Genomic DNA, 23,496 nt, shown 5'->3' on the forward strand with positions numbered 1-23,496 from the left:
TGCCCTGCCGCTCGCCATCCAGCCGGGGGTGGCGGACGTCCGCGGGGAGAACACGGGCTGCAGAGCCGGGACCCAGGCGAGCTGGCAGAAGATGGCTCTGGCGCCCTGCCCGAGGCGGAAGCACCTTCCAGCAGCTGAGAGTGGCGAGGGGCAGAGCTTGTGCTCAGAAGTCTTAAAAAAGGAGCATCCAGTGTGGAAACCAGAGCTCGGGGGCCCCGAAAGGGGAGCTCTGTCCTGCGGGGGGCAGACCGGACGCTGGACAGCAGTGGGCAAGCGCCAGCCACGCTGCGGTGGAGCCTGACGCCCACGTGTGCCCCAGGGTGCACCCGCCAGTGGCAGGGCTGGGGCACCCGGTGGCGCCCCTGCTTCTCTGACCCTCCAGGGCCCTTGAAAGGGAGCGAGGAGCAGGGGCTGTGTGACCGGAGCCCAGGGCGCTAGTCCAGGGCTGGCACTTAGGGATGGACCCCAGCTGCCATGCTTTGGGTGCTTCCCCCCCCCCCGTGTAAATGTGTGGGGCCTGGCGTGGCGCAGCCTTCAGTCGGGGGTGAGGCTGGGGGTCAGGGTAGGGCGCTGGCTCCCGTGTGTGGGGCTGTCTGGGCTGGGCTCCTGCTCCGGGCATGGGGACCTCAGCTCGGGTTCCCCCCCCCCGGCCAAAACTGCGAGAGCAGAGCTGCACCCTGGCTCCCTGGGACGTGGCGCCCTGGCCCCCCGCCAGCATGGTGCTGGGTGGCCCTGGGAGCCCAGAGCTTGCAGAGCCTGGGGCCCAAGCCGGGCCCCGTCCCCCGGGCTGAGAGCCCAGGAGCACCGGCCGGGGGCTGCCGAGCCACCGCCCTGGAGGTGCTGAGAGTGGCAAGGCCTTGGCACAGCCCATGGGGGAACGAAGGGCTGGAGTGTGCGAGGTCCCTGCTCCTCCCCCCCTGCCCCTGGAGCGGGGTCCTTGCCCCTCCCCCCACACCCTGGAGCGGGGTCCTTGCCCCTCCCCCCACACCCTGGAGCGGGATCCTTGCCCCTCCCCCCATACCCTGGAGCGGGGTCCTTGCCCCTGCCCCTCCCCCCATACCCTGGAGCGGGGTCCTTGCCCCTCCCCCCATACCCTGGAGCGGGATCCTTGCCCCTCCCCCCATGCCCCTGGAGCGGGGTCCTTGCCCCTCCCCCCATACCCCTGGAGCGGGATCCTTGCCCCTCCCCCCATACCCCTGGAGCGGGATCCTTGCCCCTCCCCCCATGCCCCTGGAGCGGGGTCCTTGCCCCTCCCCCCATTCCCCTGGAGCGGGGTCCTTGCCCCTCCCCCCATACCTCTGGAGCGGGGTCCTTGCCCCTCCCCCCATGCCCCTGGAGCGGGATCCTTGCCCCTCCCCCCATGCCCCTGGAGCGGGGTCCTTGCCCCTCCCCCCATACCCTGGAGCGGGGTCCTTGCCCCTGCCCCTCCCCCCATACCCTGGAGCGGGGTCCTTGCCCCTCCCCCCATACTCTGGAGCGGGATCCTTGCCCCTCCCCCCATACCCTGGAGCGGGTCCCTCGCGGCGGGGACACGCCAGCCCCTTGGGGACCCTCCCGAGCGCCGGGGCGGGGCGGGACAAAGCCGGACTACAGCTCCCGGCATGCCCGGGCGGGGGGGGGGCGGTCCGTGCCCCCCGCAACCCGCCCCGCCCGCCGCGCGCAGGGCGTTCCGAGCCGGCCGGGCGCGCAGCACCCAGCGCAGCGCAGCGCACCGAGCGAGCGGGGCTGCGGGCTGCGGGATGCGCCGGGCCGGGGGCGCTGCGCCTAGTCCCGTCCGCTCCTGACAAAGGGAGGGTGGAGCCGGCGGGCAGGGAAGCGCAGCAGCCGCCGCAGCGCAGCGCCCCGCCCGGCCCCCGCGCCCGCTCCTGCCCCGGCCCCCGCCCCCAGCCCGCTCCTGCCCCGGCCCCCGCCCCGCGCCCGCTCCTGCCCCGGCCCCCGCCCGCCATGGCCGGCAGAGCCCGGCCCAGCGAGGCCCTCAAGGTCGTGGCTCGCTGCCGCCCCATGAGCCGGAAGGAGGCGGCGGCCGGCGCCGAGAGGGTCCTGGAGATGGACGTGAAGCTGGGCCAGGTGACCCTGCGCAACCCCCGGGCCGCCCCCGGCGAGCTGGCCAAGACCTTCACCTTCGACGCCGTGTACGACGCCAGCTCCAGGCAGGCCGACCTGTACGACGAGAGCGTCCGGCCCCTGATCGACTCCGTCCTGCAGGGCTTCAACGGCACCATCCTCGCCTACGGCCAGACGGGCACGGGCAAGACCTACACCATGCAGGGGGCCTGGGCCGACCCCGAGAAGCGCGGGGTCATCCCCAGCTCCTTCGAGCACGTCTTCACCCACATCTCGCGCTCCCACAACCAGCAGTACCTGGTGCGGGCCTCCTACCTGGAGATCTACCAGGAGGAGATCCGGGACCTCCTGGCGAAGGACCAGAGCAAGAAGCTGGAGCTGAAGGAGAACCCGGAGACGGGCGTCTACATCAAAGACCTCTCCTCCTTCGTGACCAAGAGCGTCAAGGAGATCGAGCACGTCATGAACCTGGGCAGCCAGGCCCGGGCGGTGGGCAGCACCAACATGAACGAGCACAGCTCGCGCTCCCACGCCATCTTCGCCATCACGGTGGAGTGCAGCCAGGCCGGCCCGGACGGGGAGGACCACATCCGCGTGGGCAAGCTCAACCTGGTGGACTTGGCAGGCAGCGAGCGCCAGAGCAAAATGGGGGGGCCCGGGGAGCGGCCCAAGGAGGCCTCCAAGATTAACCTCTCCCTCTCGGCGCTGGGCAACGTCATCTCGGCGCTGGTGGACGGCAAGAGCACCCACGTGCCCTACAGAGACTCCAAGCTGACCCGGCTCCTGCAGGACTCCCTGGGCGGCAACGCCAAGACCCTCATGGTGGCCACCCTGGGCCCCGCCTCGCACAGCTACGAGGAGAGCCTGTCCACGCTGCGCTTCGCCAGCCGGGCCAAGAACATCCGCAACAAGCCCCGGGTCAACGAGGACCCCAAGGACACGCTGCTGCGGGAGTTCCAGGAGGAGATCGCCCGGCTCAAGGCCCAGCTGGAGCGCCGGGGCATGCTGGGCAGGAAGCGCAGGCGGAGCAGCCGCAGGAAGAAGGTGGCGGTGGGGGAGGCCGCCCCGGAGGCGGGCGGGGACGAGGACACGGAGGACGGGCTGGAGAAGTACTTGCAGGAGCAGGAGGAGCGGCTGGAGGAGGAGAAGGCGGCAATCCAGGGGGACCACAGCCTGGTGTGCGAGGAGAAGCAGAAGATGATTGAGGAGCTGAGGAGGGAGCAAGAGGCCACCGAGCTGCTGGCCACAAAGTACAAGGTGAGTGTCGGTGTGCTGGGGGGCTGCTTCCCTGGGCGGGCCGGGCGCTGGAGCCTGGGGGCCGGGCCGGGCGCTGGAGCCTGGGGGCCGGGCCGGGTGCTGGAGCCTGGGGGCCGGGCCTGTTTCCCTGGGCGGGCCGGGCGCTGGAGCCTGGGATCCAGGCTGGGCGCTGGAGCCTGGAGGCCGGGCGCAGGGCCTTTTTCCCTGGGCGGGCCGGGCCGGGCGCTGGAGCCTGGGGTCCAGGCTGGGCGCTGGAGCCTGGAGGCCGGGCGCAGGGCCTTTTTCCCTGGGCGGGCCGGGCCGGGCGCTGGAGCCTGGGGGCCGGGCCTGTTTCCCTGGGCGGGCCGGGCGCTGGAGCCTGGGATCCAGGCTGGGCGCTGGAGCCTGGAGGCTGGGCGCAGGGCCTTTTTCCCTGGGCGGGCCGGGCCGGGCGCTGGAGCCTGGGGTCCAGGCTGGGCGCTGGAGCCTGGAGGCCGGGCGCAGGGCCTTTTTCCCTGGGCGGGCCGGGCTGGGCGCTGGAGCCTGGGGTCCAGGCTGGGCGCTGGAGCCTGGGGGCCAGGCGCGGGGCCTGTTTCCCTGGGCGGGCCGGGCCGGGCGCTGGAGCCTGGGGGCCGGGCCGGGCGCTGGAGCCTGGGGGCCGGGCCGGGCGGTGCACCTGCAGCGTTGGGCTTGTTTACGTGCTGCGCTGCCGTGGGTCCCTGGACAGCGCCCTGCTGTTGGCTGCCTGGCGTGGCCCCACTCACTGGGGCGGGCTGGGGGCGCAGGGTGGGCTGAGTTCGTCAGGGCCGTCAGGCGTCCTGGCCCCGCTCCCTCCTGCCGACGTGCTGGCAGCGCCGGGGCCGGGGATGCTGCAGACGCCCCGGGAGGGGAGCTCCCAGCTGGGCACGGAGCCAGTGGGAGCCCCAGGCCCTCTGCCTCCCTATTGTCTCCCGCTGGGAGGTGCCGCCAGGCGCTGCCGCTCGGCTCTGGGGCCCGGTGTCCCTGCTGCAGCCTGGGGAGCCCAGGGGTCCCCGTGTCCTCCTGCCCCCCCAGCTCACAACGGTCCTGGGGGGAGGCGGCTCGTGTTACGCAGCCCTGGCCGGAGACTCACACCGACTGCCCCGCGGGGGCAGAGACCAGGCAGCTTGTGGCTCCGTGGTAGGGACTGTGGATCTGGGGCGTGGCACATGGCACAGCCCCCCCAGCATGCTGCACTGTGCAGAGTGGGGGGCATGTGGCTTGCAGCACAGTCCCCTCCCCCCCCAGCATGCTGCACTGTGCAGAGTGGGGGGGGCATGTGGCTTGCAGCACAGTCCCCTCCCCCCCCAGCATGCTGCACTGTGCAGAGTGGGGGGCATGTGGCTTGCAGCACAGTCCCCTCCCCCCCAGCATGCTGCACTGTGCAGAGTGGGGGGCATGTGGCTTGCAGCACAGTCCCCTCCCCCCCCAGCATGCTGCGCTGTGCAGAGTGGGGGGGGCATGTGGCTTGCAGCACAGTCCCCTCCCCCCCCAGCATGCTGCACTGTGCAGAGTGGGGGGCATGTGGCTTGCAGCACAGTCCCCTCCCCCCCCAGCATGCTGCGCTGTGCAGAGTGGGGGGGGGCATGTGGCTTGCAGCACAGTCCCCTCCCCCCCCAGCATGCTGCGCTGTGCAGAGTGGGGGGGGCATGTGGCTTGCAGCACAGTCCCCTCCCCCCCCAGCATGCTGCACTGTGCAGAGTGGGGGGCATGTGGCTTGCAGCACAGTCCCCTCCCCCCCCCAGCATGCTGCGCTGTGCAGAGTGGGGGGGGGCATGTGGCTTGCAGCACAGTCCCCTCCCCCCCCAGCATGCTGCGCTGTGCAGAGTGGGGGGGCATGTGGCTTGCAGCACAGTCCCCTCCCCCCCCCAGCATGCTGCGCTGTGCAGAGTGGGGGGGGGCATGTGGCTTGCAGCACAGTCCCCTCCCCCCCCAGCATGCTGCACTGTGCAGAGTGGGGGGCATGTGGCTTGCAGCACAGTCCCCTCCCCCCCCCAGCATGCTGCGCTGTGCAGAGTGGGGGGGGGCATGTGGCTTGCAGCACAGTCCCCTCCCCCCCCGGCATGCTGCGCTGTGCAGAGTGGGGGGGCATGTGGCTTGCAGCACAGTCCCCTCCCCCCCCAGCATGCTGCACTGTGCAGAGTGGGGGGGGCATGTGGCTTGCAGCACAGTCCCCTCCCCCCCCAGCATGCTGCACTGTGCAGAGTGGGGGGGGGCATGTGGCTTGCAGCACAGTCCCCTCCCCCCCCAGCATGCTGCGCTGTGCAGAGTGGGGGGGGGCATGTGGCTTGCAGCACAGTCCCCTCCCCCCCCAGCATGCTGCACTGTGCAGAGTGGGGGGGCATGTGGCCTGCAGCACAGTCCCCTCCCCCCCCAGCATGCTGCGCTGTGCAGAGTGGGGGGGCATGTGGCTTGCAGCACAGTCCCCTCCCCCCCCAGCATGCTGCACTGTGCAGAGTGGGGGGCATGTGGCTTGCAGCACAGTCCCCTCCCCCCCCAGCATGCTGCACTGTGCAGAGTGGGGGGGCATGTGGCTTGCAGCACAGTCCCCTCCCCCCCCAGCATGCTGCGCTGTGCAGAGTGGGGGGGCATGTGGCCTGCAGCACAGTCCCCTCCCCCCCCAGCATGCTGCACTGTGCAGAGTGGGGGGGCATGTGGCTTGCAGCACAGTCCCCTCCCCCCCCGGCATGCTGCACTGTGCAGAGTGGGGGGGCATGTGGCTTGCAGCACAGTCCCCTCCCCCCCCAGCATGCTGCGCTGTGCAGAGTGGGGGGGGCATGTGGCTTGCAGCACAGTCCCCCCCCCCCAGCATGCTGCACTGTGCAGAGTGGGGGGGGCATGTGGCTTGCAGCACAGTCCCCTCCCCCCCGGCATGCTGCACTGTGCAGAGTGGGGGGGCATGTGGCTTGCAGCACAGTCCCCTCCCCCCCAGCATGCTGCACTGTGCAGAGTGGGGGGGGGCATGTGGCTTGCAGCACAGTCCCCTCCCCCCCCAGCATGCTGCACTGTGCAGAGTGGGGGGGGGCATGTGGCTTGCAGCACAGTCCCCCCCCCAGCATGCTGCACTGTGCAGAGTGGGGGGGGGCATGTGGCTTGCAGCACAGTCCCCCCCCCAGCATGCTGCGCTGTGCAGAGTGGGGGGGGCATGTGGCTTGCAGCACAGTCCCCCCCCCCCCAGCATGCTGCACTGTGCAGAGTGGGGGGGGCACATGGCTGGCAGCACAGGCCCCCCCCATGCTGCACTTGCAGGGTGCTGGGGAGCGCTGTGTGGCCCCCGGGGGAAGGGCACTGGAGGGGACCCCTGGTCTGCGCTTTCCAAGCCTAGTACAACTTGCCTCTCCCAGGCAGAGTGTCATGGCTGCCAACTGGGGAAACTGAGGCACAGAGCGAGGCTGGCACTCCCCCAGGCCACACACTGGCGCCTGACGGAGGCCGGGCTCCCGCCCCTTCACTGATGTCCACGGAACCGCCCGCTTTCCCCGGTGGGGCGTGGGACCCGTCCCCCACGCCCTCCCCAGAGCCAGCTGCTGCGGTTCCAGTGCAGCGCGACCTCTGCCCGGGCCCCGTGCGTGTCCCACGGCAAAGCGTCCTCGCTGGCCGGGGGGAGACCTGCGGGCTGGCCCCCCGGCTGCTCTGGGGGCCACAGGGACTGGCTGTGGCTGGGCGCCGCCGCCCTGCCGAGGGCCCAGGGGTGCCAGAGGGGCTGTGAGCTCTGGGGGCTGCTTTGGGACCGGGTGTGTTTGCATCCCTAAGGCCACAGCCGCCGGGCTCGGGGGGGGGGGGGGGGGGCTGGGGGGGGCAGTCAGCTGAGAAACGTTCCCTTCAGCCCGTCCCCAAAACCGGCAGGGCCTGGCGGAGCACCAGGGCTGGGTGTGGCCCATGGGAGTTGGGAGCCCGGGCTGGGTGTGGCGGCAGGGCGGGGGGTGGCCCATGGGAGTTGGGAGCCCGGGCTGGGTGTGGCGGCAGGGCGGGGGGTGGCCCATGGGAGTTGGGAGCCCGGGCTGGGTGTGGCGGCAGGGCGGGGGGTGGCCCATGGGAGTTGGGAGCCCGGGCTGGGTGTGGCGGCAGGGCTGGGTGTGGCCCATGGGAGTTGGGAGCCCGGGCTGGGTGTGACGCCAGGGCTGGGTGTGGCCCATGGGAGTTGGGAGCCCGGGCTGGGTGTGGCGGCAGGGCGGGGGGTGGTCCATGGGAGTTGGGAGCCCGGGCTGGGTGTGGCCCATGGGAGTTGGGAGCCCGGGCTGGGTGTGGCGGCAGGGCGGAGGGTGGCCCATGGGAGTTGGGAGCCCGGGCTGGCTGTGGCGGCAGGGCTGGGTGTGGCCCATGGGAGTTGGGAGCCCGGGCTGGGTGTGGCGGCAGGGCTGGGTGTGGCCCATGGGAGTTGGGAGCCCGGGCTGGCTGTGGCGGCAGGGCTGGGTGTGGCCCATGGGAGTTGGGAGCCCGGGCTGGCTGTGGCGCCAGGGCTGGGTGTGGCCCATGGGAGTTGGGAGCCCGGGCTGGCTGTGGCGGCAGGGCTGGGTGTGGCCCATGGGAGTTGGGAGCCCGGGCTGGGTGTGGCGGCAGGGCTGGGTGTGGCCCATGGGAGTTGGGAGCCCGGGCTGGCTGTGGCGGCAGGGCTGGGTGTGGCCCATGGGAGTTGGGAGCCCGGGCTGGCTGTGGCGGCAGGGCTGGGTGTGGCCCATGGGAGTTGGGAGCCCGGGCTGGCTGTGGCGGCAGGGCTGGGTGTGGCCCATGGGAGTTGGGAGCCCGGGCTGGGTGTGGCGGCAGGGCGGGGTGTGGCCCATGGGAGTTGGGAGCCCGGGCTGGGTGTGGCGGCAGGACTGGGTGTGGCCCATGGGAGTTGGGAGCCCGGGCTGGGTGTGGCGGCAGGGCTGGGTGTGGCCCATGGGAGTTGGGAGCCCAGGCTGGGTGTGGCGGCAGGGCTGGGTGTGGCCCATGGGAGTTGGGAGCCCGGGCTGGGTGTGGCGGCAGGGCTGGGTGTGGCGGCAGGGCGGGGGGTGGCCCATGGGAGTTGGGAGCCCAGGCTGGGTGTGGCGGCAGGGCGGCGTGTGGCCCATGGGAGTTGGGAGCCCGGGCCGGGTGTGGCTGCAGGGTGGGGGGTGGCCCATGGGAGTTGGGAGCCCGGGCTGGGTGTGGCTGCAGGGCTGGGTGTGGCCCATGGGAGTTGGGAGCCCGGGCTGGGTGTGGCGGCAGGGCTGGGTGTGGCGGCAGGGCGGGGGGTGGCCCATGGGAGTTGGGAGCCCAGGCTGGGTGTGGCGGCAGGGTGGGGGGTGGCCCATGGGAGTTGGGAGCCCGGGCTGGGTGTGGCGGCAGGGCTGGGTGTGGCCCATGGGAGTTGGGAGCCCGGGCTGGGTGTGGCGGCAGGGCTGGGTGTGGCCCATGGGAGTTGGGAGCCCGGGCTGGGTGTGGCGGCAGGCTAGCCCGGCCCCAAGGGGCCCATGTGCCGTGTCGGGCAGAGATGCAGCGGGGTGGGGGGGTGGGTGCTGCACTCGGGGCTTAGACAGCTCCCGGCCCCCTCCTGCCAGGACCTCGGCCTACGCCGCGGCCCTGTTCCCTCGCTCCCAGACTGCAGCCCCGCAGGGCCCGGGGGCTGCCAGTGCGGCACGAGGGAGCAAGAGACCCCTGTATCTTACTCCTGCTGCGTGCCACGCTGGCTGGAGAGCCCGCCCTGCACTGGGGGCCCTTCCCCAGGGGCCCGGCACTGGGGAGAGCCCGGCACTGGGGAGAGCCCGGCACTGGGGAGAGCCCTGCCCGGGGGGGCCCTTTCCCCCAGGGGCCCGGCACTGGGGAGAGCCCTGCCCGGGGGGCCCTTTCCCCCAGGGGCCCGGCACTGGGGAGAGCCCTGCCCGGGGGGGCCCTTTCCCCCAGGGGCCCGGCACTGGGGAGAGCCCTGCCCGGGGGGCCCTTTCCCCCAGGGGCCCGGCACTGGGGAGAGCCCTGCCCGGGGGGGCCCTTTCCCCCAGGGGCCCGGCACTGGGGAGAGCCCTGCCCGGGGGGCCCTTTCCCCAGGGGCCCGGCACTGGGGAGAGCCCTGCCCGGGGGGCCCTTTCCCCCAGGGGCCCGGCACTGGGGAGAGCCCTGCCCGGGGGGCCCTTTCCCCCAGGGGCCCGGCACTGGGGAGAGCCCTGCCCCGGGGGGCCCTTTCCCCAGGGGCCCGGCACTGGGGAGAGCCCTGCCCGGGGGGCCCTTTCCCCCAGGGGCCCGGCACTGGGGAGAGCCCTGCCCGGGGGGCCCTTTCCCCCAGGGGCCCGGCACTGGGGAGAGCCCTGCCCCGGGGGGCCCTTCCCCCAGGGGCCCGGCACTGGGGAGAGCCCTGCCCGGGGGGCCCTTCCCCCAGGGGCCCGGCACTGGGGAGAGCCCTGCCCGGGGGGCCCTTTCCCCCAGTGGCCCGGCACTGGGGGCCCCACTGACGCGGGCGGCGGGGTCCCCGGCGGGGGCTCTTGTGCGTTAAGACCACGCAGAAGGGAGCCCCGGGCCAGCGGGGGACTCGTACTGACCCAGGCTCCCATTTGAAATGCCCGGTGGTGCCCGGGATCAGTCGGGGCGTCCCCCGCCAGCCGCGGGCTCCACGCACGGCTGACCCTGAGCGGCGCCAGCTCGGCACCCCACTTCCCCCTTTGCTCCCCTCTCTCATAGAGGCAGCGGGGGAGGGGCGGGGAATCGACAGTCGACTGACAATCCGATAAGCATTTGCTCATCGCACAGTCGACTCGTCCTCCCCACCCCCGCTCCCCTGTGCAGCCGCTGTGGGGTGGGGGCCCTGGGCCGGGCTGGGCAGAGGACGAAGGAGACGGGGCACCGGTGGGAGCAGAGTTGGTACGAGACAGGGCCCCTCTGGGCACGTTCCCTGCCCCCGGTTGCCCTTGCGCTGCCCTGTGCCGGTGGCCCCGGTGGAAGGCTGCGGGTCTGCGCCCGTTGTGCCAGGCTCCGCGGACGGGTGAACCAGACTGCGGGACAGGGACTCGGGTTCTGTTCCCCCCGGGCTCCGTGTGGCACTCGGCCGCTCTCCCGCTGCTCGGTGCCTTGGTTTCCCCATCAGCAAATGGGCCTGCCCGCTCACCAGTGCAGGGTTGGGGGGTCGGCTCCCTGGCGTTGCGGGGGCAGAGCAAAGGGCCCCTGTTCCCTGCCCGCCGGGCGCCCCGTGCCAGCCTGCCGGGCAGCTGCTCTGCGTCCGGAGCGCTCGCGGGCTCAGCAGCTGCGCGGAAGCAGGGGAGAAAATAGCCCTGGCTCTGCGCCATCGCCAGGGACTGGCACAACGGAGCATTGTCTGCGGCGTCTCCTCTCACAGCTGCCTGGACCCCTGCCCGTTCCCTGCCCACGCACCTGGGGCCCGGCGCCCGCCCTGGGAATGGCACAAAGCACCCGAGCGCCCGCCCTGGGAATGGCACGAGGCACCCGGGGGCCCGGCCCCCGCCCTGGGAATGGCACGAGGCACCCGGGGGCCCGGCGCCCGCCCTGGGAATGGCACGAGGCACCCGGGGGCCCGGCGCCCGCCCTGGGAATGGCACGAGGCACCCGGGGGCCCGGCGCCCGCCCTGGGAATGGCACGAGGCACCCGGGGGCCCGGCGCCCGCCCTGGGAATGGCACGAGGCACCCGGGGGCCCGGCGCCCGCCCTGGGAATGGCACGAGGCACCCGGGGGCCCGGCGCCCGCCCTGGGAATGGCACGAGGCACCCGGGGGCCCGGCGCCCGCCCTGGGAATGGCACGAGGCACCCGGGGGCCCGGCGCCCGCCCTGGGAATGGCACGAGGCACCCGGGGGCCCAGCCTGGGCCCGGTTGAGGTTGCGTTTGGTGCTCGGACCAGTGAGGACGGATCCATGAAGGGAGCGTGACAAGTGTCTGCTGCTGCGTCCCCCCGGCTGCGGGGTGTGTGAGGCCGGCTGCCTCGCTGCGGACGTGCCCTGGCCTAGCCGCCTGGGGAGACCACGACTGTTCCCAGCCAGCCGGACGGGCAGGCGGGGGCCTGGGCCTGGGAGTTGGGGAGGTCTCGGCTGGGCCAGGGGAGCGAGGAGGTGGTGAACCCCCCCCCCCCCGAGAGGACTAAGGCTCTGCCCTGGCGCCTGTGCTAACACCGGCCCTGTGCTGCGCGGTGTCGCTGGGACCCAATAAACCTTCTCTGCTGGCCGCCCGAGAGTCCCTCTGGCTGTGGACGGGGGTGCAGGGTCGGGGTCCCCAACACGTCGTCAGTGGTGGCAGCGGTGGGATGGGCTGCACCCATGGGTGGATCATCCGGCAGAGTGGCGGGGCGCAGTGGAAGGAAGGGGGCTTGCGAGAGCCGGGCGCTGGAGGCCTGGAAGCGGTTCCAGGAAGCAGAGGGGCAGGCGGCTTAACCTGAGTGTGGCCGCCGAGAAGCAGTGCCCCCCAGGATGGGCAGCGGCGCTCGAGGAGCCTGGCTCGCTGAGGGGTTCTCCCTGGGAGTCGTGGGGCGCGGCAGCATCGGCCGGTGAGTCTGCCCTGGGGAACGGCGGGGAGAGGCCTACGCCCGACTCAAGGCAGACGTGGGGCGGTGCAAGGAGAGGGGCCTGGCCGTGCCCAGCTGATTGCCCGGCTGGAAGAGAGTGACCCGTCCAGGGGCCTGGATCCTGTCCTGGCCAGGAGCAATCAGACCCCCCCGGGAGTGTTTCAGGCTCTGAGACAGGAGACAGGTTGGAGTCTGCCAGACAGACGCGGTGCCCACCAGCTGGCAGTCTGCCAGACAGACGCGGTGCCCACCGGCTGGCAGTCTGCCAGGCAGACGCGGTGCCCACCGGCTGGCAGTCTGCCAGGCAGACGCGGTGCCCACCGGCTGGCAGTCTGCCAGGCAGACGCGGTGCCCACCGGCTGGCAGTCTGCCAGACAGACGCGGTGCCCACCGGCTGGCAGTCTGCCAGACAGACGCGGTGCCCACCGGCTGGCAGTCTGCCAGACAGACGCGGTGCCCACCGGCTGGCAGTCTGCCAGACAGACGCGGTGCCCACCGGCTGGCAGTCTGCCAGACAGACGCGGTGCCCACCGGCTGGCAGTCTGCCAGGCAGACGCGGTGCCCACCGGCTGGCAGTCTGCCAGACAGACGCGGTGCCCACCGGCTGGCAGTCTGCCAGACAGACGCGGTGCCCACCGGCTGGCAGTCTGCCAGACAGACGCGGTGCCCACCGGCTGGCAGTCTGCCAGGCAGACGCGGTGCCCACCGGCTGGCAGTCTGCCAGGCAGACGCGGTGCCCGCCGGCTGGCAGTCTGCCAGGCAGACGCGGTGCCCGCCGGCTGGCAGTCTGCCAGGCAGACGCGGTGCCCGCCGGCTGGCAGTCTGCCAGGCAGACGCGGTGCCCGCCGGCTGGCAGTCTGCCAGGCAGACGCGGTGCCCGCCGGCTGGCAGTCTGCCAGGCAGACGCGGTGCCCGCCGGCTGGCAGTCTGCCAGGCAGACGCGGTGCCCGCCGGCTGGCAGTCTGCCAGGCAGACGCGGTGCCCGCCGGCTGGCAGTCTGCCAGGCAGACGCGGTGCCCGCCGGCTGGCAGTCTGCCAGGCAGACGCGGTGCCCGCCGGCTGGCAGTCTGCCAGGCAGACGCGGTGCCCGCCGGCTGGCAGTCTGCCAGGCAGACGCGGTGCCCGCCGGCTGGCAGTCTGCCAGGCAGACGCGGTGCCCGCCGGCTGGCAGTCTGCCAGGCAGACGCGGTGCCCGCCGGCTGGCAGTCTGCCAGGCAGACGCGGTGCCCGCCGGCTGGCAGTCTGCCAGGCAGACGCGGTGCCCGCCGGCTGGCAGTCTGCCAGGCAGACGCGGTGCCCGCCGGCTGGCAGTCTGCCAGGCAGACGCGGTGCCCGCCGGCTGGCAGTCTGCCAGGCAGACGCGGTGCCCGCCGGCTGGCAGTCTGCCAGGCAGACGCGGTGCCCGCCGGCTGGCAGTCTGCCAGGCAGACGCGGTGCCCGCCGGCTGGCAGTCTGCCAGGCAGACGCGGTGCCCGCCGGCTGGCAGTCTGCCAGGCAGACGCGGTGCCCGCCGGCTGGCAGTCTGCCAGGCAGACGCGGTGCCCGCCGGCTGGCAGTCTGCCAGGCAGACGCGGTGCCCGCCGGCTGGCAGTCTGCCAGGCAGACGCGGTGCCCGCCGGCTGGCAGTCTGCCAGGCAGACGCGGTGCCCGCCGGCTGGCAGTCTGCCAGGCAGACGCGGTGCCCGCCGGCTGGCAGTCTGCCAGGCAGACGCGGTGCCCGCCGGCTGGCAGTCTGCCAGGCAGACGCGGTGCCCGCCGGCTGGCAGTCTGCCAGGCAGACGCGGTGCCCGCCGGCTGGCAGTCTGCCAGGCAGACGCGGTGCCCGCCGGCTGGCAGTCTGCCAGGCAGACGCGGTGCCCGCCGGCTGGCAGTCTGCCAGGCAGACGCGGTGCCCGCCGGCTGGCAGTCTGCCAGGCAGACGCGGTGCCCGCCGGCTGGCAGTCTGCCAGGCAGACGCGGTGCCCGCCGGCTGGCAGTCTGCCAGGCAGACGCGGTGCCCGCCGGCTGGCAGTCTGCCAGGCAGACGCGGTGCCCGCCGGCTGGCAGTCTGCCAGGCAGACGCGGTGCCCGCCGGCTGGCAGTCTGCCAGGCAGACGCGGTGCCCGCCGGCTGGCAGTCTGCCAGGCAGACGCGGTGCCCGCCGGCTGGCAGTCTGCCAGGCAGACGCGGTGCCCGCCGGCTGGCAGTCTGCCAGGCAGACGCGGTGCCCGCCGGCTGGCAGTCTGCCAGGCAGACGCGGTGCCCGCCGGCTGGCAGTCTGCCAGGCAGACGCGGTGCCCGCCGGCTGGCAGTCTGCCAGGCAGACGCGGTGCCCGCCGGCTGGCAGTCTGCCAGGCAGACGCGGTGCCCGCCGGCTGGCAGTCTGCCAGGCAGACGCGGTGCCCGCCGGCTGGCAGTCTGCCAGGCAGACGCGGTGCCCGCCGGCTGGCAGTCTGCCAGGCAGACGCGGTGCCCGCCGGCTGGCAGTCTGCCAGGCAGACGCGGTGCCCGCCGGCTGGCAGTCTGCCAGGCAGACGCGGTGCCCGCCGGCTAGCAGTCTGCCAGCCGCAGTTTGTCCTGGCTGGGTTCTCCCTTGGAGCTGCGACGGCTGGAGATCGAGCTGCGGCTAAAGGAATTGGAGGCACAAGAGGAGGAGCGCGAGGACTGTGGGGAGCAGCCGCAGCGTGGGCTGTGGCAGAGCGGAGTAGCCGAGGGGCTCCGGCGGCAGTGGCTGGGGAGGGGCCCCGGGGGCCGGGACTGCAGGTCGCTTTGAGAGGTTCGTGCTGTCCCAGCGTAAGGACGTGGGGACATGGACGAGTTTTAGCTCCTCTGAGCGAGCCTGCGATCTGCGCCGGCAGCTCCCCCCCTTGCTGCATCAGGAGGCCGCAGGGTGCTCAGCCAGCTGGAGAGTCTGCAGCCGGGGCACTGGAGGGGTCAAACAGGCCCTGCTGCACGAGTTTGGGCTGACACCCGAGACGTCCAGGAAGACGTTCCGGGGGCGCTGGAGGGGCCGGGGGAGACCTGGCCTCCTGCCTGGTGCAGTACGGCCGGGGGGGGCTCGGGGCAGGGGCAGACCGCGGAGGAGCTGGGGCGGTTCTATGAAGTGAGGCTGTGGCTGAAGGACAGGAAGCCGGAGGACCCCGGCGCGGGGAAGCCGCCTGCTGAGTTCACAGGGTCCGACCGGCCGGCTCTCGACTGTGCCACCGGGGGAAGCACCTACGGGGCGAGCCCAGGAAGGGGGGCCAGCGATCCCCAGCCGGGACCAGGCCGGAGCAGCTGGCCCGAGGGGACCCACTGGGCCTGACCTGCCATCGCTGTGCGCAAAGGGGCCCCAAACCGGCTCGGTGCCCCAAAGGCCTGGACAGGCCCCACGACCCGAGACTTTCCGGGGTTCACTGGCTGGGGCTGGGGGAGGAACAGGCTGCCCCAGGGGAGGGGGCTGGCAGGCTGCCCTCAGCTCCCAGGGGAGGCCACTCAGCCCAGCTGCTCGGGGAGACCGGGCACTGCAGGGCGGGTGTCTCCGTGTACCGGGTGGGGCAGGGCGGCCCCGGCGGAGCCTGGTGGCCCTGCAGGTGGGTGGCAGGGAGGTGACGGGTTTCTGGGCCCCGGGGGCGGAGGGGCATAGACGGGGCCCCGTTCCAGGCGCCCGTAGCCCGGGTGCATCTGAAATGGGGGCCTGAGGGCCCCAAGGAAGTGGGGGTCCCCGGCACTTGCCCATGGAGGAGCTGATGGGGGGCAACCTAGAGGAGTGGCCAGACGGACCCCACAGGGCCCTGCTCACAACCCAGAGCCAGTGAGGGGCCCTCAGCCCAGCCCATGGGGAGGGCTCCCTGCAGGGGCCGCGGGGCCCCACGCCGGCAGACGAGGCCCCCGGGGGCCGGGCTCAGCAGGGCTGGGATCCAGGGTCCCCCTGCGGAATTCCAGGCGGATCCCTCCGTGCAGAGGCTGAGGGTCCGGACTGGCCTGGGCGCAGCTCAGCCCTGGCGGGAGGTGGCCAGCCGAGGTTCCTGTGGGAGTGGGGGTTCCTGTCTGGGAATGGCTCCCCCCGGGTCCCCAAAAGCATCGCCCCAGGGTGCTGCATCTGGCCCATGACGTCCCATTGGCGGGGCACCGGGGGATCCGGCGCACGCGGCTGAGGCTGCTTCAGGCCTTTGCCTGGCCGGGGATACGGCCGGGGCGCGGGAAGCCTGAGACGGGAGGCGCCGGCCCAGCGTAGAGGAGCCTTTCCGGAGGCAGCGATAGAGACACTGGGGCCCTGAGCAGGGCGACCCGCACGGGGAAGAAAGACGCCCTGGTGGCCGTGGGTCTGGCTACTCGCCCCCCCGGCGCCGTGGCCCTGCCCCCTAGCGAGGCAGGGGGGTTCCCCCAGGACCAGGGACCCTGCTTCGTGTCGGCCCCGCCCCGGTGCCTGTGGGAGAAGCGGGCCCGGCTCACCCGCGGGACGGCCCAAGCCAAGGGCAGCGCCAGTGACCCTGCTCAGTTCGGTCCGGAGGGGGAGACGGGACGCGGGGGGGGGTTCTGCTGCTGCGTCCCCCCGGCTGCGGGGTGTGTGAGGCCGGCTGCCTCGCTGCGGACGTGCCCTGGCCTAGCCGCCTGGGGAGACCCGACTGTTCCCGGGCAGGCGGGGGCTGGGCCAGGGGAGCGAGGAGGGGGGTGAACCCCCCCCGAGAGGACTACGGCTCTGCCCTGGCGCCTGCGCTGACACTGGCCCTGCGCTGCGCGGTGTCGCTGGGGCCCAGCAAACCTCCCCTCGACTGGCCGCCCGAGAGTCCCTTGGGGTCCGGGGTCCCCGCCACGCCACAGGGAGCCCCAGGAACCGGAGCAGGCTGGGGCTGCCCTTCGGAGGCGCCGTGATTCCGTTCCTGGCCCCGGCACAGAGGGATCGCCCGGGCAGGCGTGGACCACTCCCCCGGCGCCCCTCACCCCGCTCCAGGCCTGGGACCTGCGGCAGGGACGCGGGTGGGGAGGGTTCCCTCTGAAAGCTCCTTCCTCGTGCCCCTGCGTGAAGACTCCTGCAGCGCAGCCCGGGGGGGGGTAGTCCCATGTGGCATGGGGGGGCTGCCAGTGAGGGTGGGCAGGGTGGGAGGGAGCTGCCGGCGGGACGGGGGTGGAAGGGCAGCCCCCTGTGGCATGCCGATGGGGAGGAGGGGCTGCTGGCGGGGGCAGGAAGGCGTTCGGTGATCGCACAGCGAGGAGCCAGGCGGGTCCCTGCTAACAGGAGTGAAACCAGCCCCAGCCATGGACCCTCCCCCCACCCTCGCACGCTGGCCTCACCCTGCCTAGCCCTGGGCGCTACCCACTAGGCCTTCCTGTCCCTTCTGTCACAAACCCAGCGACCTGACGGAGCACCTGCCCTGGGCTGGCTGCCCGGTGGCTCCGGCCCTGCGCAGACCCCCAGGAAGGCTGGTGGGGGGAGGGCCCTGCTGGAGGAGAGGGGGCAGAGGCGGGGGACGAGAGCTGCCCCTGTGGCTGTCACTGCTGGGTGGGGCTGGGCTGTGTGGGTCTGGTGAGGGGCGGAGCTGTCCCTGCAGCCACTGTGGCCTGTTCCTGGGGGGCTCCCTTCCAGGGCTGGCAAAAGGGGTGCAGGGCGTCACCCTCTGGGGCCACTGGTCCCGTCCAGCCCCACGGCAGGGACCTGGAAGGCCCAGGGTAGGGGGAAAGGGGGCGCAGGGCCTCGCCCTCTGGGGCCGCTGGTCTCCATGGCGGGGCCTTGCAGGCCCAGGGCAGGGCCTGGGCGGGGGAGCTGCTGGCTCGCGGGCAGCGGGGCAGAGAGAGACAGGCCTGAGGCACTGGGGTTCCTGCCCCGGACCCCAGCCGCTCGGGCCGCGGCAGAGCGAGGCGAAGGCTCCCATGGCGAGCGGCACCGAGTGTCGAGCTGGATCTAGCCGGCTGGCGCCGAGTTCCCTGCACGGGGGCCAGTGGAAAGGGTTCCCTGGGGCTTTCGCCAGCCCCTCGCTCAAATGCAGCCACTTCTGGGGCGGAGCGCGGGCGCCCTGACAGCCACAGGGAGCCGCCAGCTGGCGGGGTGGGAGAGGCGCTTGGGCACGTGCAGGGGCCCGGCAGCGGGGTTTGCAGGGCCGCCCATCGCCCGCCGTCATTTCCTTCGCTGAGCCTCCCCCCAAGCGCTGCCGGGCTCCCCCAGGTGCCTCGCTGCAGCTGGAGCCCGTGCGGGCGGGCGCCCCCGGGACCCACGTGGCTGAGGGGTCCTGCCCCCCCGTGCGCCGAGCTCGCTGCACTTGCTGCTGGCCACGCCCCCCGTGAGCGCCCCGCCCGGCTGCCTGGTAGCGCTGAACCCGGCACCTCTCCGGAGCCTTGTGCAGCGGCTCGTGCGCCACACGGCTCGGGCCCGACCGCGTCCCCAGGCTGGGGCCCAGCCCTGCCTCCCCGCAGACAGGCCGGGGCTGCTGCCCCTGCCAGGCGGCTCGGCGAGGAACTCGTGGGGCGCAGCAGCAGCCGGAAGCTGCTGAGATGCTGGGGAGAGGCCGTCGGGTTCCCCGAGCGCTGCCTCGCCCAGGACACGAAAAGCCCGACAACCGGCTGGTTCCCTGTGCCAGCCCTGCCCTGTCTCCTGCCCTGCCCCCGTCCAGGCTGGCTCCCGGCCGCCCAGCACCCTGCCTGTGCGCTCTAGCGCCACGGCCAGGCCCTCGCGCCCCCGGGGAGCTCAGCCACCCTCCCTCGGCCCAACCCAGCCCCCCGCGGCCAGCCCAGCGCTCAGGCCGCCTTCTCCTCTGCCAAGACCCCCGGCCCCCTCCGCTTCCCACTCCACCGGGCGGGCGCCCCGTACCCTCTTCCTGCATGTGCACGCGGGCGAATGGTCTGACCCTTCCCCGCCTCCCCAGGCCATGGAGAGCAAGCTGCTGATCGGAGGGAGGAACATCATGGACCACACGAACGAGCAACAGAAGACGCTGGAGCTGAAAAGGCAGGAGATAGCCGAGCAGGTAAAGACGCTGCCTTGGAGGGGGGCTGGCGCTGCTCCGCGGGTCCCACAGCCTGCTGCTGGCACCGTTCCTGGCATCGGGCTGCCCCTTGGTTCTGCCAGAATCCGGCTGGCTCTGTCCGAGACCCAGGGGGTCGGGTAAAGGGACAAACTCTGGAGCCAGCGTCCCTTAGAGCTTCATGGGGGGAGGCCAAGGGAGCAAACGCTTCCATCGCTTCTCACGCCTCCCAGGAGCACCCTCGGCGGTTGATTTAGTGGGTCTTCACTAGACTGGCTAAATCAACCTCCTGGAGCTGGAGCTGTGGTACCTCAGTGGCCTCGGCTGTGCATGTCACAGGAATGTGCGTGAAGCTTCGTGGTCCTGGGTGAACGTTGCAGAGCCCGTGACCCGGGTAACCGAGCAATAGCGTTAGGCGTCTTGCTCCTGCACACACAGCGTTGCCAGTTCCCCATGGACGGCGCCCAGATCTCACAGTGATGGGCACCCAGCAGAATGTCCCTGGCAAGGCAGAATTCCCTGCAAACCAGATTGCACGTCGCTGTGTTTCTACTGGGCCCCTGCAGGCGGCATCGCGGGTCCCACGGCATTGCCGAGGCAGGGTGGGAGGGCAGAAGCCGTCCTCTGCCTGCGCCTTCCTGTCCCTGGCTCGCCGCAGCAGGGCACCAGGAGACAGCGTGGCAGAGAACAGGACGCGGGTTGCGTTGTGACCCACCCCGGCAGCCCTGGGCTCTGGGCCAGGCAGCGAAGGCCGCTGGGGCTCGGGCTGGCTGACCCGTGGGCATCACCCTGGAGAGGGGCTCTGTGACAGACCGGGCCGGGTCTGGGCACAGCTGAGGGCGTCCGCTCAGGGCGAATTGCTCAGATCCAGGGCTCCTTACAGCCCCCAGGCTGGAGACCTCTCCAAACAGGCCACACACCAGTCCCACAGAGCGCTTCAGCCACCTGCCTGAAGCCTCACGAGCAAAACCCTCCGACACCCCAGCAATATCCGTGCCCCAGATGGCCCCGGGCCTCATACACAGGTGGGGGGTCCTAGCACCCAATCCCACCTACCCCGGACAAGTTCTGTCCGGTCCCAAGAAACCAGCCACAGATCCCTGGTCAATTTACCCTCTGGACCTTACCCACAAATCACGCTGGGCCAATCCTTTAGAATCTATATCTAAAGGTTTATTACCACAAGAAAGAAAAGCCTGAGAGTGAGGTTGTTAAAGGATAGTACGTTACATGCACCGAATCTCCCAGTTCTCGATGCAGGCTCTAGCAGAGATGTTACAGCTGCTGGTTTAAAAGTCCTTGTTGCACATCCTAGCATCAGGATGGGTTCACAGTTCTTCCTGGCTCTTCGATCCCTGCACTGCTGCCTCTGGGATGAAGTGCTGAGCTGAAGACCAAGATGGAGTCAGCCACATGGCCTCTTTATCCCTCCTTCCTGGCCTCTCCTTGGCCGCAGCCGGTCACCTGGCCCTCAGCCTCTCTCTGCTGCAGCTCTTAGGCCTCCGCCCTCCTGCTTTAGGTGTGTCCTTGGCCCATTGAGTGCCATTGTCCCACAGGGCCTCACTAATTAGCATGTCCATAGGCCGGGCTCTGCCCAATGCTCAACCACATGCAGGGAAATATCCAGTATCCACACAGATTACAGATTCCTAACTCCACACACAGACATTATACAACCACATGACTAGCGCACACAGGATCAGCAGACAGTGAGCTTCTATTCAACACCCCACATGGCCCCCTTCTATACCATTCTTGGGGCCAACACCCCCACCTATGGGTGCATCAGTGATCTGGCTGCTCCCCTCAAGATCCAGTAACGTGACAGGCTCCCAACACGTCACCAGAGCCAGCGACTTCCAGCCCCCGCGTCCAGCCAGCCCTCGAGCCACTCCTGGCCAGTGGTAATTTGCATAGAGCTACCCAGCATGCTCTGGGCTGGTGGGATGCTCCCGGGGCGGGCGGCTGGCCCTGCTGTGATTGGCCTGCCGGGCGGGTTGGGTCTTTCCCGGCTGCAGAAGCGCCGGGAGCGGGAGATGCAGCAGGAGATGCTGCTGCGGGACGAGGAGACCATGGAGCTGCGGGAGACCTTCACGTCCCTGCAGCAGGAAGTGGAGATCAAGACCAAGAAGCTGAAGAAGGTGAGAGGCTGCGGGGGCCAGGCCCGGTGCAGTGATTGGGGGGCTGCCTTGCCCCAGCAGGATCGAGGGTCGCCAGGACCTTCATAAGGGACCCCCGACACCCCGGCTCTGCCCCACCTCCCCCCAAGGCCTGCCACTCACTCAGCCAAGGCCCCGCCCCTTTGCCTCCCTAGACCCAATCCCTGCCCCACCTCCCCCCAAGGCACCCCATCCTACCACTCACACAAGGCCACGCCCCTTTGCCACCCCTCCCCCCGGCCCTGCCCCCATTGCTCGCTGCCCTTCTCTGCCCATCGTGCTGGATGGCCACGAGGCGAAGGCCCTGGCTGAGCGGGCGGGCCGGGTTCCTGATCTGCGCGTGGCCTCGCCCAGGCAACTGGACTAGGCCTGGTTTTGGGGTTGCCAGGGCCTCTGCAGCCAAACACCAGGCCCCTGGGGACCCCACATGGCATCAGGGCACGAAGCCGAGAGCCAGACTTTTGGGTCAGGCCCTGGCGGCGTCCCAGCAGCGGGGCCCTGAGCCCGTGGTGCTTGGGGGTCAGACGTTCCCGGTGCCTGCCTAGAGTCACATCTCCCCTCAGCGCGCCAGGCAGCTCCGCCTGGGGGGCAGGGATGCCCATGGGGGCCTGGCGGCACCCCGGGCCCCCAGATCGAGGTAGCGCTAGAGCCCGGCGGTCTCCATCAGCGCCACTCCAGTGCTACCCGCTGAGCTCTGCCCCCAGGCCACCGCAAGACTCGCCTTGGTAAGAGCGGCATGGCCCGCGGCACTTTGCCGCCGGCAGGGCACCCGCGAGCGCTCCGTGGGGCTCAGCGCTGCACCTGGGAGACCCCCTTTTCCGGGCCCCACGGCTCCTTTCACCCGGGACGAGGCCTCGGGCCACACCTCAGCCGCCATGACCTGGGCCGACTCTAACAGGCTCTTTGCCGGCATCCCCAGCTGTACGCCAAGCTGCAGGCTGTGAAGGCCGAGATCCAGGACCAGCATGACGAGTACATCCGGGTGCGGCAGGACCTGGAGGAAGCCCAAAACGAACAGACACGGGAACTTAAACTCAAGTGAGTCCTGCTCCCCTTCGTGGGATGTGCACGAGACAGGCCCTGCGGCCACCGTACCGTTCGGGCAGAAGGACGCAGGAGGGGCAATGTTTACGGGGATCGTGAAGCATGGAGCATGGTACTTAGCAGCTAGTAAAAGACCCGGATCTGAATCTGCAGGGCTGGGTCACGTCTCCAAGAGTATGAAAATAATTGGCCAAGGAGCGTTCTGAGCCTGACTGGGCTGCTCCTTTCCCCAAACCTTGAACCCTGGGAGGTTCCGGAGGGTGGGAAAACCGAACATGGTGCTAATATTTGAGGAGAGTAAATGGGTTAAGCAAGGTAGACGCAGGGCTGCAGGCCTGATGTTAGTCCTGGGGAGACAGCGAGAGGCGGCTGTGGGTCTCGCCCCGTACAAAATGGAGGGGGGTGGCGTAATTAATGCCACTCGGAACGGTTTTCTGGAAAGTACTGTAGGGCTCACCAAACGCACCTACTCTTCCGTTACGATGAGGTCCCACGTTCGCTCGCTAAAGGTGACCGTGGGGATACAATAGCCTGAAACGGTAAGGCATTTGACTTAGTCCCCGGCAATTTTCTGATTTTCCAAGATAGCATCATACATAATCAGAGGAGCCCTGCACAATGGATTAGAAACTGACTAACTGAAGGGTTGCAAAGTGTAATTGTACATGAGGAACCCTCCTCCCAGGGGCTGTTTGTAATGGGGGATCTGTTCGAGGCCCAAAGCTAGTCAATATCTTTATCGGCACTGCTGGGAAACACATCGAATCACTCGTGGCAAAATCTCTAGATGCCACAAACGTTGGTGGAGCACTAATTAGTCGTGTGGACAGCCCAGGTACACGGACCACTGGTTCGCAGACAGTCAGTCGGGATGCCATGGCTGGCATTAGACATCGGGGGGCCTGGGACTGGGGCCAAAGCCCGAGCTGCACCCCCTAACGGAACCCCTGCCCAGGGCTGAGCTTCAGCTCCCCCGACAGTGCCCCTTCCAGGGCTCATGCAGTAATTGTTGCTGGCAGAAGGGGGTTGCAGTGCAATGACGTTTGAGAGCCCTGCTCTAGTTCGACCTGGATCTCTTGGTAATATAGGCTCATTTGAACAGCTGACATTTTAGTACCACCAAATGCAGGGCCATGCACCTGGGAGCAAGGTGTGTGTCACCCTTATGGGGGCTGTGTCCTAGAACGTGCCACATTGGAAACTACGCCAGTGTCCTGCGGGTAGCTAGGGACAGGATCTGCCTGTGCAATGTTGTAGCTACTGGTCCCAGGCAGTCCCGGGCTGTGTGAACCAGGCGATATGGAGTGGAAGCACTGCCTTCAGACACTGGCCAGCGCCGCTGTCCGGACTCCAGTGTGCAGCGGCAGTCAAAAAAGCAAACAGAATGTTAGGAATCAGTAAAAAAGGGATGGAGAATAAGACCGAGAATATCTTATTACCTCTGTATAAAACCACGGTGCTTCCACATCTGGAACACTGCGTACAGATGTGGTCACCTTATCTCAAAAAAGATCTCTTGGCATTGGAAAAGGTTCAAAGAAGGGTAACAAAAATGATGAGGGGTTTGGAATGGGTCCCACATGAAGAGAGATTGAAAA

The 23,496-nt window shown here is 70.4% G+C and overlaps 1 protein-coding gene across 2 annotated transcripts in view; it reads left to right on the forward strand.

Annotated features, from left to right (window-relative positions):
• The first annotated feature begins 1,654 nt into the window (after positions 1-1,654).
• Positions 1,655-23,496, forward strand: part of KIF3C (kinesin family member 3C) — a 39,399-nt gene continuing 17,557 nt past the window's right edge. For both annotated transcript variants that reach the window (XM_075923196.1, XM_075923197.1), the window contains exons 1-4: positions 1,655-3,321; positions 18,597-18,698; positions 20,714-20,836; positions 21,774-21,892. In XM_075923196.1, the coding sequence (XP_075779311.1) occupies positions 1,945-3,321; positions 18,597-18,698; positions 20,714-20,836; positions 21,774-21,892 (1,721 nt within the window). In that variant the 5' untranslated portion in view covers positions 1,655-1,944. The remainder of the gene's footprint in view (positions 3,322-18,596; positions 18,699-20,713; positions 20,837-21,773; positions 21,893-23,496) is intronic.

This window comes from Pelodiscus sinensis, chromosome 3, assembly GCF_049634645.1.
Source record: "Pelodiscus sinensis isolate JC-2024 chromosome 3, ASM4963464v1, whole genome shotgun sequence".
NCBI lineage: Eukaryota > Metazoa > Chordata > Testudines > Trionychidae > Pelodiscus > Pelodiscus sinensis.